Source organism: Meles meles, chromosome 8 (assembly GCF_922984935.1).
Source record: "Meles meles chromosome 8, mMelMel3.1 paternal haplotype, whole genome shotgun sequence".
NCBI lineage: Eukaryota > Metazoa > Chordata > Mammalia > Carnivora > Mustelidae > Meles > Meles meles.
In genome coordinates, this window is record NC_060073.1 from 4,587,129 (window position 1) to 4,604,308 (window position 17,180).

The 17,180-nt window shown below is 59.6% G+C and overlaps 1 protein-coding gene across 1 annotated transcript in view; it reads right to left on the reverse strand.

Moving 5' to 3' along the window:
• The window catches only part of LRP5 (LDL receptor related protein 5), a 96,224-nt gene extending 79,411 nt beyond the window's left edge, over nt 1-16,813 (reverse strand). Inside the window, exon 1 of the mRNA XM_046014149.1 lies at nt 16,532-16,813. Within this exon, the coding sequence (XP_045870105.1) occupies nt 16,532-16,595 (64 nt within the window). The 5' untranslated portion in view covers nt 16,596-16,813. The remainder of the gene's footprint in view (nt 1-16,531) is intronic.
• Between the last annotated feature and the right edge of the window lie 367 nt (nt 16,814-17,180).

Below are 17,180 nucleotides of genomic sequence, written 5' to 3' on the forward strand. Positions count from 1 at the left end.
AATCTCAAAGTTGACGAGTCTCACCCAGTCTCTTGACAGGAGTGGGTAGGAGCTTCTTCTGACCTTGGACTCAGACATGAAGCTAGGCCACTCCGAACAGTCGGCAGAGTGAGACCACTGCCCAGAGACGACGAGTGTGAAGAACCACACCAAAGCAGGTGACAGGAAAGAACAGTGCAGGTGACGTCCCATGTCAGTCTGGGCACAGCCCAGCTCACACACTGGTAACCACCAACCTGTAAAGTGAGCCTAGGGAGAGGGGAACATAGTCTAGCATGAAATTGCCATTTTAAAGGCTCTGAGAAGTCCCGCAGTGAGGAAACCTGTTTCACGTCCTACACCCAGGATTTCCCGAGTGTATCTGATGAAAGAGCACCATGTAGTTTTTTTTTTTTTAATATTTTATTTATTTGACAGAGAGAAATCACAAATAGGCAGAGAGGCAGGCAGAGAGAGAGGAGGAAGCAGGCTCCCCGCGGAGCAAAGAGCCCGATGTGGGGCTCGATCCCAGGACCCTGAGATCATGACCTGAGCCAAAGGCAGAGGCTTTATTTAACCCACTGAGTCACCCAGGCGCCCCGAGCACCATGTAGTTTTGACCGAGGGGACACATTTTGAAAAATACTGGCCTGAAGGTGAAGTGAAACAGAAAACACAAAGCAAAACTGAACAGGAGCCATCAGGAGAGACTGGCCAGAGGCACCACAGACCCCAGAGTGCCGGCCACGACCAGCTCGGCACACTCGCTTCCCACCCCTCAGCGACCTCCTCCCCTTTGCGTGAACAGGAAGAATGGTGTCCAAGGCTGGGGACTTTCTGGGGACACATGGTCTTCCGACCAGAGGATGTCAGTCCTATCAAAGAGGCTTTCTGCATCTGGCTACTGGGGAATCATCTACAACAAACCACCCCAGACACAAGTGACCCAACGAGCTCCACGACACCGGTCCACACGGGCAAGAAAGCATCCTACCTGCCAACATAGCACGGAACCCGAAATGACCCCACCTGCCTGGGACCCCAAGGCCACGTCCTTGAACCCAGCCCCAGAAGTGCACAGGGCCCCCAGAGCTGGTCCCAGTGCCCGTGAGGGAGGACACGGCCCACAGCAGGGCCGGTTCCCAGAGACGAGTCGCCCTTCCCGAAAAGGAGCCCATGAACAGAGGCCACTGGCGGTGGCTGTCAGGGTCTGGTTACAAGCACCGCAGAGATTTCCCTGGGAGGGAAAGTGCTTCTCCCGGAAGCCACTTCCACTACCAACCATGTTCTAATTGGGCGGATTATCCATTTTGCTGCAGCGACCGTGCAGGTGCCGACAGGTGACGGGCCGGAGCGCAGGCCCGCGCACCTTCGAGGGAAGGAAGCGGGCGGCCAGGGCTCTCCCGCAGGCTGCCCGGTGTCTCCCTCCCACCCCCCTGCTCTCTCGCACACGCGCACAGGCACTCTGCAAGCCCTAATTTAGCCCCTGTGGAATGCTACCAACTCGGGGATACCTAGGACAAGTTGGTGGGAAAGATGACATTTGATTTATGTTTGCAAATGTGCGTTTTTCACTAATTAGAAGGTTTAGGGCAGAGCAGGGAAAAATATGTATTTCAGAGTCCCAGTTTGACTTGCCAGAAACCAGCCCGTTACTAACATTCTTATTTTCGACAAAATATAGCATTCTGATTACATACCATTTCGGTTCAACGGCTCCCTGCTCCCGGAAGTGGCCCAAGGCCATGGCAGAGACTGACTCGGGGGCCCTGGGGGCCTGACCCGCTGGCCCAGTCCAGCAAAGGGGTTGGGGGCAGTAGCTTCCACCTGGCATCCTGCCCCATGCAAGCAGGCACCACAGGGCCGCTCGGGCTCCCACAGAAGGTGGGGCCACCCAGGAGCACCCTCTGGCCTCAGTTCCCTTTCCACCCCCCCATAATGAAAGTCGCTTGTTGAAATGTACTGGGGGCTCAGCAGCCTATTTCCTTCTTAGATCAAAGAAAACACTTTTATGATTCAAATGGCAACGAAGGGGTAGGCAGTGGGGCCTTAGCTGGCCAATTTGCAGGCTCTAACCTTGGTCTATTCGTGTGGTCCCCAGAGCGCCTGCAGGGATTGAACGAGGCCACTAGACACCCCTTACAACCTGCTCGGAACCCCATAAACGTGTGGGGACTAGAGCTGCGTTGTGGGTATTCTAAGGCGGGAGGCATCGGCCAAAAAGATCACATGAAATGCACGCCCTGTAGAGAACGTTCTTGATGGAGACCAGTATCAAAACCATCTTGAGTCGAGCTGTTAATGGGTCTCTTCACAGTCGGTGGAAACCACCCAAGAAGGTTCTAAGGATACTGCACGTGGGTGCACGCGCGTGTGGATTATGGGCGAGCGCGGGCAGAGTGTGCGGTTCACTGCTCCCAAGGAGCACACGCACCCTTCGTCTCAAGTGGAAAAGGGGACAGGTCCACCAGCCGGGGAAGGCCTGAGGCTCTGCTGACCCTGGTAACGCCCACCCAGCTCCACCTGGCTTTCCAGCCAGCTCGGCCCGTGCGCTGGGTCCTGGCTACCTGCCCTTTGGCCAGGGACCAATATCAGATGCAAGAAAGAAGGGGCCAGATCAGCTCCAGGGATCCCAGACAATCCCACATCCCAGGGAGCACGAAGGCAGTGCACATCCAAGAATTTAGCCCAAGGCCACACAGCAAATTCAAGATTCAGAAAAAAAGGTGCAGAGCGCCCCGTGCCTCTGAGCGCCTCCCCAACCCCGTGCAAGCTCCCACCACGGGCAAGCAAGCCGGCTGCCAAATCCGCAACGGTCAGCGGGGGTCTCTCTCCGGGCTGGCACCGACGGGTCATTTCCACTGAAGAGAGAAGGTGGGACTTCTGTGGCCCTCCCCCCAGCCCCGCTGGCGAGGAAGACGGCGCTTTCCCCGTGTGGTCACAGAGATCTCATTGTTCTCGGCAGAGAGGAAATAACTGAGCTCAGAACGCGTTTTGGAATTGGCAGAAAAGAACATCTGGGAGAGGAAACGCATTTCAGAAACAAACATACCTTTGTACCAGCTTTTATTTTCTTTAAGTGGTGCAAAAAAAATAATAATAATAATAAAGGCGTGCCAAAATTTACCATCACTCTACAAAATCTTTTTTATGGGGCAAAACTGGGAGGCTCTGCTTTCAAATGATCTGCTGTTCCTGAAAAAAGCAGCCCGCTGAGCGCGGAGGCCTCAAGGCTGTGGCCAGGAGCCAAACGGAAGACCTCAGGCTCGCGACACCTCTGTTCCAGGCAGGGCAAGGTGGACAGACAAACCATCCTCCCCGTGGTCTGCTTCAACCTCTCGCCTCTTGGTCCCCGCTACAGCCTCTCTGAGCACTAACATGCCTTGAAGGGCGGGATCTCCTGGGTCCCGAACGCAGGGCTGGAGGCTGCCTATAGAATCAGCACTGGGCGCCAGCTCTGATTACCCTGGGAACAAGCCAGGGGTCAGGTCTGGAGTTTCATGAGAACGTGGAGAAGCCGAGCTCTGTCGGTGTGTGGGCGCGGGGATGCGGACCGGGGGACTGAGGCACAACGGGACCGGGATGCGGACCAGGGGACTGAGGCACAACGGGACCGGGATGCGGACCGGGGGACAGAGGCATGACGGGACCGGGTATCCTGCCCAAAGTCACCCTCCACTAGTGAGCAACATGGGAGAGCAAAGAGCGCAGGTTCTTGCCGAAGCACTTGAAGTTCATTCGTTCTGCCTAATGGGGTGATAAAATGACCCCGAGATCTCTCTGCAGAAGGGTCAGAGAGACAGGACAGACAAGGTCCCTCATGGGGACCCCCAAGGCATGGCAGTGACCCTGCCACACTCCAAGGAGGAGGCCCCGTCCCTCAGCCTCTGTCCCGAGGGACAGTGGCCTCCCACCACCTGACCGCATATCCGGGTCCTGGTTTCCAGGACAAGCCCGGCGTCCCCAAGGAGAAGAGGAAACAGAAGAGAGAGGGGCCCCTGCAGCCTGGGGCTCCACACAGCTCCTCCTCAGGCAGAGAGAGCAGGTCCCAGAAGACTGTGGTTTTAGAGGGGGGACCCAGGTCAGACGGGGGGAGCAGCAGCCCCTCGGCTCATCCTGCGGCGCCTACCCCAGCCCTCACCCACCACCCCTCGTCCCGGCACAACCCTGTACAGGGTCCGCGTTCTCCTGAGTCACCGTTCCCATCTGTAGGAAGGGGGTGGGGACACGCAGAGTGTGTGGTTAGAACCACACAGCAACCCGGGAGTGGGAATCCACACTCCATGAGGACCCCTCACGGGGACCCGGGGGCCCTAAGCGTGGAGCGCCACGTCTCACTCATGACAGGGCCCAACACTCCTGTTGCACACGGAGTGGGGAGTGCCGGGGTCGGGGAAGGGAGCTCCTGCCCCCACCCCACGGGCTCACTCTCCAAACCCAGGTCAGCACCCTGAGCCTCTCCGGGGACCACGGAGACGTGGCCAGCCTCCCTGCCTCCAGGGCTACTGTGAAGGTCGCAGCCGTGGAAACTGGCCCGCCAGGCAGCAGACGAGAAACACCGCAGGGAGAGAGGCCACCGTGCTCTCCCGAGAGGGCGTGAGCCATGCCGAGGAAGCCGGGGTCCAGACGGCACAGGGTGGGGGGGTGCCCTCCCCTCACGGCCTCTCCTCCAGGGCAGTCCCCGCTGGCCGAGGGTCGGAGCGTTCTAGTCCCGTCCCTGGCCCGGCCTGGGCTGGCCATAAGGAAAGGGCCGCGGCCTGCCTGTGTTCATCCTGTTCCAGGGGCCTATTTGTGGGTCAGGCACACAGGAGCACCTGCTAGGGGCTTAGATTACTCTCGGGCTAGAGGCAACAGGAAGTCAGGAAAGCCAGCCCCGGCTGCAGAGGGGACGGGCAGGTCCCATCTGGGCTCTGGGCCAGAGGGCAGGTGCAGAGCTAGGGGCAGGAGCTCAGCGCCGCGGGGCCTGCGCCCCTCCTGCGGGCTGAGGTAGTGGGAGACCCGGTCTGGCAGACGGGCTGGAAGCAGCCTTTCTCACCAATTACGGAGTGCCTCCTGGCACAGGGCCCCTGTCAGCCACCCGGAGCCAAGGCACTGACCATCCACATCCCAGGGCGGGGAAGTCGGGTAGAGCAGAGAGCTCGCCCGAGGGTGAAGACGTGGTGCCCGGGCTCCCTCCTCTGCCTTCAGCGGGGAACGGATGGGGCGGGAACGCTGACCAAGACACGAGGACCAGGGACAACTGCGGGCCAGCCAGGTGGCCGAGCCGCTGCGGAGGACACCCTGCCCCAGCCCAGGACGAACACAGACAACAGGGCAAAGAAAGCGGGGTCCCGAACAACTTCCTCCGAGGTGGGACAGGCAGGGGACATGCTGGCAACACCCTAAAAATCAATGCCAGCAAACCCAGATGAAGGCATGAAGCCCAAAGCACCCCCAGCCACGCCTCGGACAGAGCAAAGATCCCAGGAAGCATCCCCATCCCCGACCAACACGCACCAACCGGCTCTCCCAGGCCCGGTCCACAGCCCACGCCCGCCGGGCCGCACCAAGACGAGGAGGCAAATTCAGTGCAGAGGGACCAGGCTCGACGCGGCCGTTCACGCGGCCCAGCGCCCCCCCTTCCCCTGAGTCTGAGCTCAGCTGGTTCCAGCCCAGCCACCACTCAGCTGGGGTTGAACCTGACTCCCGAATCCCCCGAAGGCCCTCTCCCCGGAGAACAACAATTATGACTGTAATAATAACCCTAATAGCTAATAATTATTGAGCACTCACCGGCAGCCAGCCCCGTGTTAAGCACTCTGTAGCCTCGCTGCATCCTCGGGCGACGATTACTAGCCCCCTGACACGTGAGGAAACTGAGGCCCAGAGGAGCCGACTCACTTGCCCAAGGCCACAGAGCTGAGAGCAGAGCCAGGAACGTGGGCCGGGCCGGAACAGGTGGCGGAGGCCTGCACCGCCTGGGGTTCCAGGCTCCCCAGGGCCCCCCCCCCCCGTGCTCCCTGCTGGGATCCCTCTGGCAGCCCGCTCAGCTGCTCACAGTGAACCCAGGGGAAGTGGCAGGGAAGGAGGCTGGGGTGCAGCATGTCCTCAGTCCAGGGGTACCCAAGACTCCGCTGGGGGGCCAGCCCCTGAGTGCAGCTGCTGGACGCGAACGCCCACCATGCCTCGTGTGCGACAGTGGGGTGCCCTTCCCGAGTACTCACTGGTGACCCAGCTGGCCTTTGGGACTGCAGGCAGGCAAGAAGAAACGAGGCCCACCTGTGTTCTTCACACCCGCAAAGAGCAGAAGGGGGGCACTTTAACCAAATGTTAAAATGAGGACCTCGCGGGCCGGGGACGGGAGCGCGTTCCTAACTCTGCCTTCCCATCTGCTTCTGCGTCCTGCTCTGCTGACACGACTTAGCGCAGCCAGGAAAACCCCGAACCTCTCCCGTGCCCAGATCCCAGCCATCTGGGAGAGACCGTCCTCCCTTACTGTGGTGACAGATCAGGGACGCCAGGCCCAGAGACCCTGGGCACTCTGTCTCGCAGGCCCACGGTCAGGCAGGACCCTAACAGGATCCCTGGGCCTGCGTGATGGGAGCCCCGCCTCTGGTCCCGTTCCATCCCGATGGGGCTGGGGCCCCAGCAAGTCCTTGCTCCGTGGAGACATCTCAAGAACCGGGCCCTGCAGGGATGCAGGAGCCCAGCTGGAGGGATGCTTTACGGTGGTGGGGAAGGGGGCGTTTCGGAGCAGGTCCTTCTGGATCCTCCCAGGTAGAGCAGAGCAAGGGGACTGCTGGGGCCCAGCGCCCACCTCGTGGCCAGACCTGCCTGGATCCTGGAATGTTTCCACTTCACCCACCAAATCGCTTACTCCCGGCCCCGGTCTGCGGCCCAAGGGACCACAGAGGCGCTTCTGGTACAGAAAAAGCTGAACGAAGACCCTCTGTGAGGGCAAAGGGAACCCGAGGCTGTTTCTGGTGCCCGAGCTCGGGGAGGACCTTGCGGAGCTCCGACCGGCTGCACGGGCCGCGTGCGTGGCCAAATCAACAAGCAGAAAAGGTTAATACTTAACAAGGGCCCTTTCCCTGAAGGAAGACAATCTTTCCAAACAAAGGGAAAATGTTTTCGAGACTAGAAATGGTAGCCCAGCGGACGAAAACTGCTCTTTCGCTTTAAGGGGTCCCCACACGCTCCCCAGAAGAAGGTGGGGATTATAGGAAAGTGACCAGAGCCTCCGGGGGCCCTTCCGCTCCCTCTGCTGCGGCCACCTGGGGGCAACAAAGGCAGGGACCTCCCCGAGCTGCAGGGGGGTTCACCCTGCATCCTCCCCAGGGACGGGGTGCTCTGTGCCCAGCCCAGCAGGTTGGGGGCCCGGGCAAAGGGTGACACGCTTTGGGGCTGTTCTGCTCAACAGAGGCAAAGCCAGGTGGTCACCTGCTGTATGGGGAAAGGCAAGGCTGGGGCCACAGCCGGCACCAAGACGACCAGGCCACACTCCTATCGGGCCGGTGGTGCCCACACAGGTCCCTGGTGCCGGGGCAGCTCCCTGGCAGGGCTGGGGAACCAGCCCTGCGGCCCTCGTGAGCCAATACTTAACCCGCCCATGGGACAGGAGAACTCTGGGCAAACACAGATGACACGGGGACAGCCAGCACGACACCCCCACAGTGGGTAGTAGTTCATGGACATGGGACTCCATGATTAAGTGTGTCCAGGACACACGAGGTTTCTTGAAGTAAAACAGCTAATTTGTAGTGGGTCCTTTCAGAAGCTGTGCCTCAGGGATACGGGTTTCTGGGGTGCCTGGGGGGTTCAGGGGGGTTAAGCCTCTGCCTTCGGCTCAGGTCATGATCTCAGGGTCCTGGGATCAAGCCCAGCATCGGGCTCTCTGCTCAGTGGGGAGCCTGCTTCCTCCTCTCTCTGCCTGCCTCTCTGCCTGCTTGTGATCTCTGTCAAATAAATAAAATTTGGGGGAAAAAAAGGAACACAGGTTTCTGGTGGCAGAGAGCAGGTCCCACACTCAGCCCCACTCAGCCTCACAAGGCTTCTGCCGTGTCGGACTGGTGTTCTATAATCCGGGGAACACGCCCCACTGGATGCCACGATGCGGGTGGGAGTTTACCACTCTGTGGATCTAAGCATGTGTAAGATCTGCTCCCTGGACAGATGAGGCCTTGGGAAGCCTCGGGACAGCCACCGAGCATCTCCCCCACGCCAGACAGCAGGCGGGAGGACAAGCATGAAGGCAGCCTCCGTCCCCAAGGCCCTCTCAGCCTGGGTGGGCCATGGAAGGTTCTAGACTCTAGAGGAGACGGACCTGTCTGGAGAAGTGCTCAGCCCAGGGAGCACAGGAGAGGGCTAAAGCCAGCCCGGGGGCCGCACGGAATGCCAGGCTCAAAAGTTCCCACTTCAGATGCTGGGAAACTGCTGTCATTTTCTGTGAAGGGGAAGGACATGATGAAACGAGTTTTGGGAAAATGTCATCTGGCCAGAGTGAAAGGTAAACGGGCGGGCGTGGGGGGCCGGTTCTAGAAGACCAGCTGCTGGAGTCTCCCACTGCAAGGGTGAGAACTGACAGGTGAGGCCCCGGAGCCGGAGAAGTGGGGGAAGGGGTGGGAAGGAAAGCAGCACCCGGGCTGTCCAACGCGCAGGAGGGAACAGAGCCCAGGCCTGCATCGCAGGGCAGAGGCAGAACGGGTCAGGGTCGGCCCTGTGCTCCAGCCTCAGTGAAGAGGAATCTGGAGGAGGAGGGTAGACAGTGCACGCTCCATCAGGCTCTTTCTGGAACTGATGTTCTGGAGAAAGTTCAGAGAAATGGCCTTCCCCCCAAAAAGCAGCTTGCGAACACAGCTTGCTCTGAAACCATCTTGCAGTCCGGCCACCCCCATGCTCCCACCGTGGAGAAGGCCAGCTCCTCCCAGGGCCCGCTCCGGGGTGGCAGCTGCTACGCGCGGACGGGCTGGAAGGCACCCAGGCCCCCGGCTGACATGTTCTGGCCAGGGCCAAGCGCTCGGGCGGCCTTTAATGCCCGGTTGAGCAATTCACTAAGACTTCTACTCTAGGCGGGTACCACCTCCCCACTGGGCTAATAAGGGGGTGCAAGCCAGGTAAGAAATTAAAGTCAGTCACATTTTGTTCTGGAATGAACTCAGGGAGGGGAGCGGTAATTTACGCGGTAATTATATTCGCCTTCGGGCTTACGCTGGAATTAGTTGCAGCAGAGCTCGTCACCCCAGCAAACGCTGGGCGCAGGTGGGCGATCCAGCCCACCAGTCACCTCTAAACCACTCCACGCAAGAGAAGGCAAAAATACAAAGACTGGCTCCTTTGTGGCGGAAGATGAATTTACGTCCAGAGCCAGAGGCCAGCTTGCTTGCCGGAGAGCACGTCTGAAGTCTGGCCCTCTGACACCTGTTGAATGTGGCCATTTACGGTCTCCGGATCAGGAGATCAAAGGATGGAACCTGATCCGCTCACTGAGAAGTTTATCACGAAAGAATAAAGGTTCAAGAACAGTCGACGCAATTTTTTGAAGACAACAAAGGGGGAGTGACACACTCGGTCTCAAAATTCACCACGATGCTACCGAGGTTCAAACCGCATCCTGGTGAAGACAGACGCCCACAGGTCCACGGAGCAAAACGGAAGGCGCCAGGACATGGAGCCACGCCATCCGTGAACACTGCGCACGAAATAGTGAGTGGTGGTTTACATGAATGGGGGTTAGGATGGGCCTTTCCGTCAAGGTGCTGGGACAATTCCTTATCTCTTGACGGGGCGGGGCGGCGGGGGGAGACACACATCAGGGACAGATCAGATCCCTACCTCACACCGTAGACCTCCCCTAAATCAGTGAAAATAATGTCTGAATATAGAGCACAAAACACTAACAGCCCTGGAAGAAAATAAAGGAAGAGATGTTTATAATCTGGCGGGGAAGAAATAAAGCAGAAAACCCAGAAACCGCAAGGGAACAGATGTGGTTTTGATTACATGAGACTTTTTCATGCCTTTATGATAATAAACTACCAGAAATAAGGGTGAAAGACCAACTTCAGATCAGAAGAAGAATGTGGAACACATTTCTCAGAGTCCCTGTCCGTGCCAAAGAAACAGCTCCTACAAATCTATAAGGAAAAGATAGTCAACTCGACAGAGAAACGGGCTCGGGACAACAGTAGGCAATTGACAGAAAAATGCATACAAATGCTTAAATGAGGGGCGCCTGGGTGGCTCAGTGGGTTAGAGCCTCTGCCTGCGGCTCAGGTCATGATCCGGAGTCCTGGGATTGAGCCCCACATCAGGCTCTCTGCTCCGCGGGGAGCCTGTTTCCTCCTCTCTCTCTGCCTGCCTCTCTGCCTACTTGTGATCTCTGTCTGTCAAATAAATAAATAAATAAATCTTTAAAAAAAAACAAACAAACAAATACTTAAATGGTCAAGAAGCCAGTCACGAGGGATGTGCCAATCAAAATGTGTCGTAGTTTTTAAACAAACTGATTTAAGAAAAATGGAATCTGGTCATTGCCAGCTGCAGCAAGGGCACGGGAAAGCACGTACCTTCACAGATGCCCAGCAGGCTTTGAACCGCTGTGGCCTCTCGGGAGGAACTGGTCAGTATCGTTCCCAGCTTCCAAGTGGATACACTCTGGGACAAGGAACATATCCTACAGATATGCCCGTGCACAAACGCACAGATGTGAGTGAACAAGGGGTTCACTGCCACATGCCATGATTGTAAGAGCACTTAAACATTCAAGCATTTAAGTATTTCTACCTATTCGTAGAAGCAAATGGCCAACAAGTACATAAAAAAAAAAAAAAAAAAAAAGGCAAAGCAAAGAAGCATTGAGCAGGATGTGGAGAGACTGGAACTCCCCGGCTGCTGGCCACTTACACAGGGCAGCCGCTGAACAGCACAGACTGATGGATCCTCAAAAAAAAAAATCCCACACAGAACCACCATGTGGTCCAGCAGTCCCACTCCCAGGCACGTGCTCCAAAGTGAAGGCAGCAGGGACCCAGAGAGATGCTCGCACACCCAGGTTCTCAGCAGCAGCCAGAGGGGTAAGAGCCCCGGGTCCACCAGCAGGTGCATAAGCGAACGAAACGTGCGCTGTCCATACGGGAGACAGGATTCGGCCACAAGAGGGAATGGAGTTCTGCCACACGCTACGGCTCGGATGAACCGGAAACACTGGGCTAGATGAGATCAGCCGGCCACCGAAGGACAAACGCCGGACGACTCCACGAAGAGGAGGCAGGGAGAACGGGCAGATTCACAGCCACGGGAAAGCAGGACAGGGGTGAGCCGGAGCTGCAGAGAGCGACGACGGGGGCATGACGGCTCAGGGACACAGTTTCTGTTTCAGGCAATAAAAAAAATTGTGGAAATAGGGACGCCTGGGTGGCTCAGTCAGCTAAGCGTCTCCCTTCGGCTCAGGGTATGATCCCGGGGTCCTGGGATCCAGCCTGCGGGGGGGCCCCCTGCTCAGCGGGGAGTCTGCTTCTCCCTCTGTCCCTCCCCTCTGCCGGCCATTCCCTCTTCTAGTGCTTCCTCTCATTCTCTGTGTCAAATAAATTAAATCTTTAAACAAACAAACAAACAAAGAAGGAAACTGAGGTTCGTGGAAGAGAAGTGCATCCCGGACCCCACGGGGAGGCCGTCAGGGCCCAGCGTGCGTGCGCCGCTCGCACTGGCTCCTTCCAGCGGAGGAGGAGCCTTCCCAGATTCTCAGGGGGCGCATGAGACCCCAAAAAGGCTAAAAACGACTTTCCTCCCTGAGCGCATCTTGCTTGCCTTTAAGCACTAGAAAACTGCAACGAGGCAAACTGAAAGCACTGAAGTAAACACCAACCAATAAAGCAAATAAGAAAATACCCAGAGAGTGCAGGACGCCCCACCCCGGCAACAGGGCTCAGATGTGTATCACCACGATAACCTCCCCCCCGGGGCGGGGGCTCCACCACAAGAGAGACCCCAAGCAAGAAGGACACAGTGGACATGACTCTGGGCATGAACTCCAGCTGAATCTGAGGTTCCAGCACACACAGCCACTGTGGGGGGGCACTCCCCTGGCAGGCCAAGGGTGGGGCCCGTAGAGGGCTAACCGGCCCCAGCCAGGTGGGCAAGGCTGGCCTGGGAGCCACACAGGAGCCAGGGCCGCTCAGGGCTCGGGAGGGGCGGAACGGATGTGCACGAGGCCGCCGCGTGTCTTCGGGGAGCGGGACACCCTTCCTCACCAGGGAAGGGTCAGCAGCCAGGTCTGTTCCCGGTTGGAGCTCTAGACAGGTTCAGGGCTACCAGGCACCCCTCAGGGACCAAGAGGTCTCAGCACTCCTGGCCCCCCACTGGGGAAGACATTCTCCAACTTGACCCTGACTGTGCCCTCCAGCACGCTGAAAAGACAACCTGGACACCTAGGGCAGGACCCCTTGGGTGTCCCTCCCACTGAACCCCACAAGCGAGACCCCACACCCCACTTTTGTGGATGACAAACCTGAGGCCAGGGGCTAGCAAACCGCTCCCCCGAGAAAGCAGAGACCAGATCGGAGCCGCAGGTGGGACCCGGGGGGTCGGCTCCTGGCCAGATGGGCAGCTGCCTCAACAGGTCAGCGCTGGGACCCACGCTGTCCCCAGGACAGCCCCCAGCGGGCCTGAATGTGTCGGCAAGCCAGGGACGCAGCCCCTCGCTCCCATCAGAGCCTCCCTGCACTGAGCGCGTCTTAAGCGACGGTCCAAGAAACGGCCACAACTGCGCAGTGTCTCGGGGCTGTGGCAATACTGAACACGGAGCGAAGCCCACCTCCCAGCATCCTTCCTCCTGGAGGCCAGCACCGGCCCTCGGCTTGTCCCCAGCCTCGGCCACCAGCTCTCAAGTCTCCGAACCAAGATGCAGATCTAAGGAGAGATCTGTTCGCTCCCGGCCCAGCTTCCAACAGTTCCACCCTTGCAAACCCCACTCGGACAGCAGGGCCCGCAGCTCGTGCCTGCGGAGCGGGCCCCAGCCGAGGCCGAGCCACCGACAGGGTGAGCGCATCAGCGAAAGGCACTCTGACCAGACGACGAGTACTGCTCAGCACACAGTGGAGCGGGGACATGTACTGCAGCGTGGACGAACCTCGAAAACACAGAGGCTCGGTGACGGAAGTCACCAGACACCAGCAGTCTACGTCTCATGTGACCGCACATATAGAAATGTCCGGAACAGCGAACCCCGCTGAGCCAGAAAGCGGGCTGCTGGCAGGGGAACGGGAAGCTCTTGTTCAGTGGGTGTGGGGTTTTATTTGGGGGAGACAGAAATGTCTGTCACTAGATTGAGTGGGTGGCGACACAGTACGGTGAAAGCCCTCAAGGCCGGCAAACTGTATCCTTTCGAAAGGTTCATTTTATATTATGTGATTTTCACCTCAATTTAAAAAAGTCAGTTCAACACCTTTCACCTAGGACGGGCCTGACGACTCCAGTCTACATTTCCTATCCTGTTTCCTAGTCCTGGCTGAATCCTTCCAGAAGCTTCCATTGCCTTCTGGAACCCATCATGACTCTGCAAGGCGATCTGGCCTCTTTCAGTGGCGGAGACCACCCGGTCGTTCAGGCCAGGACTCTGGGACTGTGAGGGAGAGACCCCGGGACCTACTGCTCCCACAGCTGCACGAGCGGCTTTTGTGTGCCTGTCTTCGCATCGACACAGAACGCCCTGACAGCCTTGTCCGCCACCGCCATCCTGTCCCCGCGCCTCATATGGCATCGGGGGCCAAAGAGTCACAGCAGCAAGGACAAGAGCTGACGGAGTGCCAGGCAGGCGTTAACTCACTGAGTGAGTGGTAGGAACTACTATTGACCCATTTCGCAGAAGAGAAAAACTGAAGCCCACAAGGTGGGCTGGGTCGGCGGAGCTCCTCCACGCGGCAAGCACCCCGACTGACGTCAGCCCCTGGTACTCGGGCTCTGTCCCCGCTGCTCATGACCTCAGGAGCCCCCACCAGGGTTGCAGCAATCAGTGAGTCAGGACACTGGACTAGATATCCAAGGTCGTGTGCAGAAGAAAAATCCAGATTGTGTAAAAAGCACTTTTGGACCTCAACGCACTGGGCACGGAACGGCTAAGTAAGTCAGCCAAAGTCAAATAGCTCCCGAGTAGGGAAACTCAGGCTGGGCTGACCCCAGGATCGCCATCCTCAGCCCAGGCCGTGGGGGCAAGCAGCCATGCTGAGTCCTCCTCACCTGACCGCACCCCCCGCCCCTCCCCCCACAGCAGTGTGCAAATTCTGCTAAATGCCTGAGCGGTGATACAGTGCGGCTGAAATTAAATGGGTTCCAAATGCGACAGGATCTCCACAGCAAATGTGGGATCATAGGGGCTGACGGGGTAAATTCTTGGATTTGAACAGGGAGGGTTAAAAGCACGTGGGCCCTGCTTTGAAAAACGGTGGGGGGGGGACCTCTCAGTGGACTCCACACAGCATTCAGTCATGACCTCAGCACCCACCTGCTGGGCCCTTCCAGGGGGGCATCTGCAGGAACCGCCCCCGGTAGGGGGGCCAGGGTGGGGGGTGGTCCTGGACAGGTGGTCCCGTAGCAAGTGCTGTGGGGCCAGGGAGATGGGAGAGGCCTGTGCCTGAGGAGCTGGGAAAGGCCATTCCCAGCACCGGGACCACTAAAACAAAGGCATTTCCGTGGGCTCACAGCTTTAAATTGCAACAGGAAGCAATCAGGAAAAATAATTAGCTACCAGCTTACTGGCTCCACTCCGGACCAAGGCGTAAATCTGACACAGAAATCAGGGGCACCAGCAAGCACAGTCGAAGCAGTTGTGCAGAAGGAATCCTCCTTCTCCTTCCATTTTAGGACTGGGTTGCCACATTGGCCCGTGCCGTTGACATGCTTCCTAATGTTAAAATAATCAGCTCTATTTTTGCCTCCTACACGACTGAACTCCACAGATGGGATTCCTTCTCCTTAGGGCCTCGAACCATGAAACGACAGGCATTCGGCTCCAGCAACGTCACCCCAAAAGGTACAGGAAATCCAAAACAGCAGCGAAGTGAAAAGCAACACAGCCCGCGGAGAAACCCCACCTTTAAAACAAACATCTTCCAAAAAAAAAAAAAAAAAAAACCTTTTGCCTCCGTGATCCAGGCATTTCCGGAAAGAAAAGCAGCAGCATTGGCCTGAACTACCCAGACACTGTTTGGTCGTCACCTTGTTTTGCTAGTATCAGACATGGCCGAGAGATGTAAACACGCTCCCCAGGGAGATAAATTTGGGGTGAACCCGCCAGCATTCTGGAGGCTTGGACTGGGAGGCAAAGGGACTTGGGGAAACTATCCCCTCGATGCCCCCCCCTCAAATTCAATGAAGAGGCCGCAGCACTGGGAATGTGACCACAGCGCCTGGCCAGGACACCTCCCGGCAATGTCCCACACTGGAAATGTTCAGAGAGACAGCTGTTTGCCTTAAAGAGGCCCAGACAAAGGGACCTGAACCACCCACCACCGTCACCACCAGCACCACCTCCAAAATTCTGCTCCCAGCAGCAGAACAGCAGATGGGGGAGCCCAGGGCTCTGTGGCCCTGTCCGGTTTGGCCAGCCACACTCCAGAAAAACAAAACACTCACGTCCCAAGAGAATGATTTAGGTAGCAAGAGATCTGCTTCAAAACCACATGGCAATCTCCAAATTAAAAGAACATGTGTAGCGTTTCACAGCGCGCTTAGGTTTCCTGAGTCCTCCCGACCTCAACTCCACCCCTCGGGACACACCAAAAGTTGGAGAGAAAGGTCCCCAGCCCTCGATCTCCCGCAGGGCGTGCGCAGGGGAGGGCACCAGCGCGCCTCTCGACCACGCCGCGCTCTGCGACCACGTCACCCCGCGCGGCGGCCCCACGAGGCCCCCCCTGGCGTGGACACCGGCCCGGTGCCACTGCGGGGTGCTGGGTGGGGGCGGGGGGCCCGGCGGCCAGACGGGTCCGGCCGGCACCTGGCAGGTGTCGGTCCGCTGGGAAGCCGACAGCCTCGCAGCTGGCAGGGGGCCGCGCAACAGGCCAGGCCGCCGGCGCCCGATCTGAGAACTTTCTCCGCAACTTCAATCGGTTCTCGGGGCTGGCAGGCCGGCCGCGCGGCCATCGGAAACGGGCTCGAGGAGGAGTCCCCGACGCAGGGCGGCGAGGCCTGTCTCTGGGCCGAAAGTCCCCGCTCTGCGCCGGCCCGCGGCCCGGGGTCCCCACGGTCGCGGCGCGGCCTCTCCCGGCCGGCCACACGCGGCCGCACTCCGAAGCGCGCCCCGGGCCGCGGGCAGGTGAGGACCCGCCCGCGCCGCACCTGGCGGGGTCGGCGCCGCCCGCGCGCTCTCCTCGCCGGCCCGGGACGCGGGACGGGGCCCGGCCTTCCCGGGAGGGGCCCGGGCGGGCGAGACAAAGGGCCCGCGCGCGGTCACCCCCCCACCCCGGGACGGCGGCGGGCACCCGCGGCGCGCGCCCCAACTCGCCCCCAACTTGCAAAGTCGCTTCCGCGCGCCGCGCACTTGGCCGCCGGGCCATTGTCCCCGCGGCCGGCGCCCACCTACCCGCGGCGGGGGCCAGGCTGCAGCAGAGCGCGAGCAGCAGCAGCCGCGGCGGCGCCGCCTCCATGTTGTCCGGGGCCGGGCGGGCCCGCGCGCGCTCACTCGGGCTCCATGGCGCGGCGGCGGCGGCGGCGGCTCCTCGCGCGGCTCCCGGCGCCTGCCGCCTCCCCTCCTCGGGCGCCGCGGACCAGGACGGCGGGGGAGGAGGGAGGAGGCGCGGGAGCGGAAGCCGCGCCGCGTCTCCGCCCCCCGCGCCGCCGCGCCCTCCCGCGGGCGCCCCCCGGAGCCGGCCCGCGGCCCTCCCCGAGCCCCCGCCTCCCCTGGGGGGCTCCCCGGGGAGGCGGGGGCGCGGGGTCGGCGCTGGCTTGACGGCCCGCGGGGGAGGGGGGCTCCGGGGCCGATCGAGTCCCGGAAGCAGGTGTGTCACCTGTAGAGCGGCAAGGACCCGGCCTTTGCGGGCGGGGAAACTGAGGCACAGGGGGCGGGGCGTGGGAAGGGGGCGGCACACCGCGGCGCAATTCCTCGGTGGGAAGCCAGGAGCCCGGAGCCAGGTGTGTGCGCTTTCCCGCGACCGCAGCCACCCTGGCAGGGTCCGGTCGCTCGGGGCGGCCCCAAGACACCTGCTCTCACCGGTGAGGGCGCCCAGGAGGGC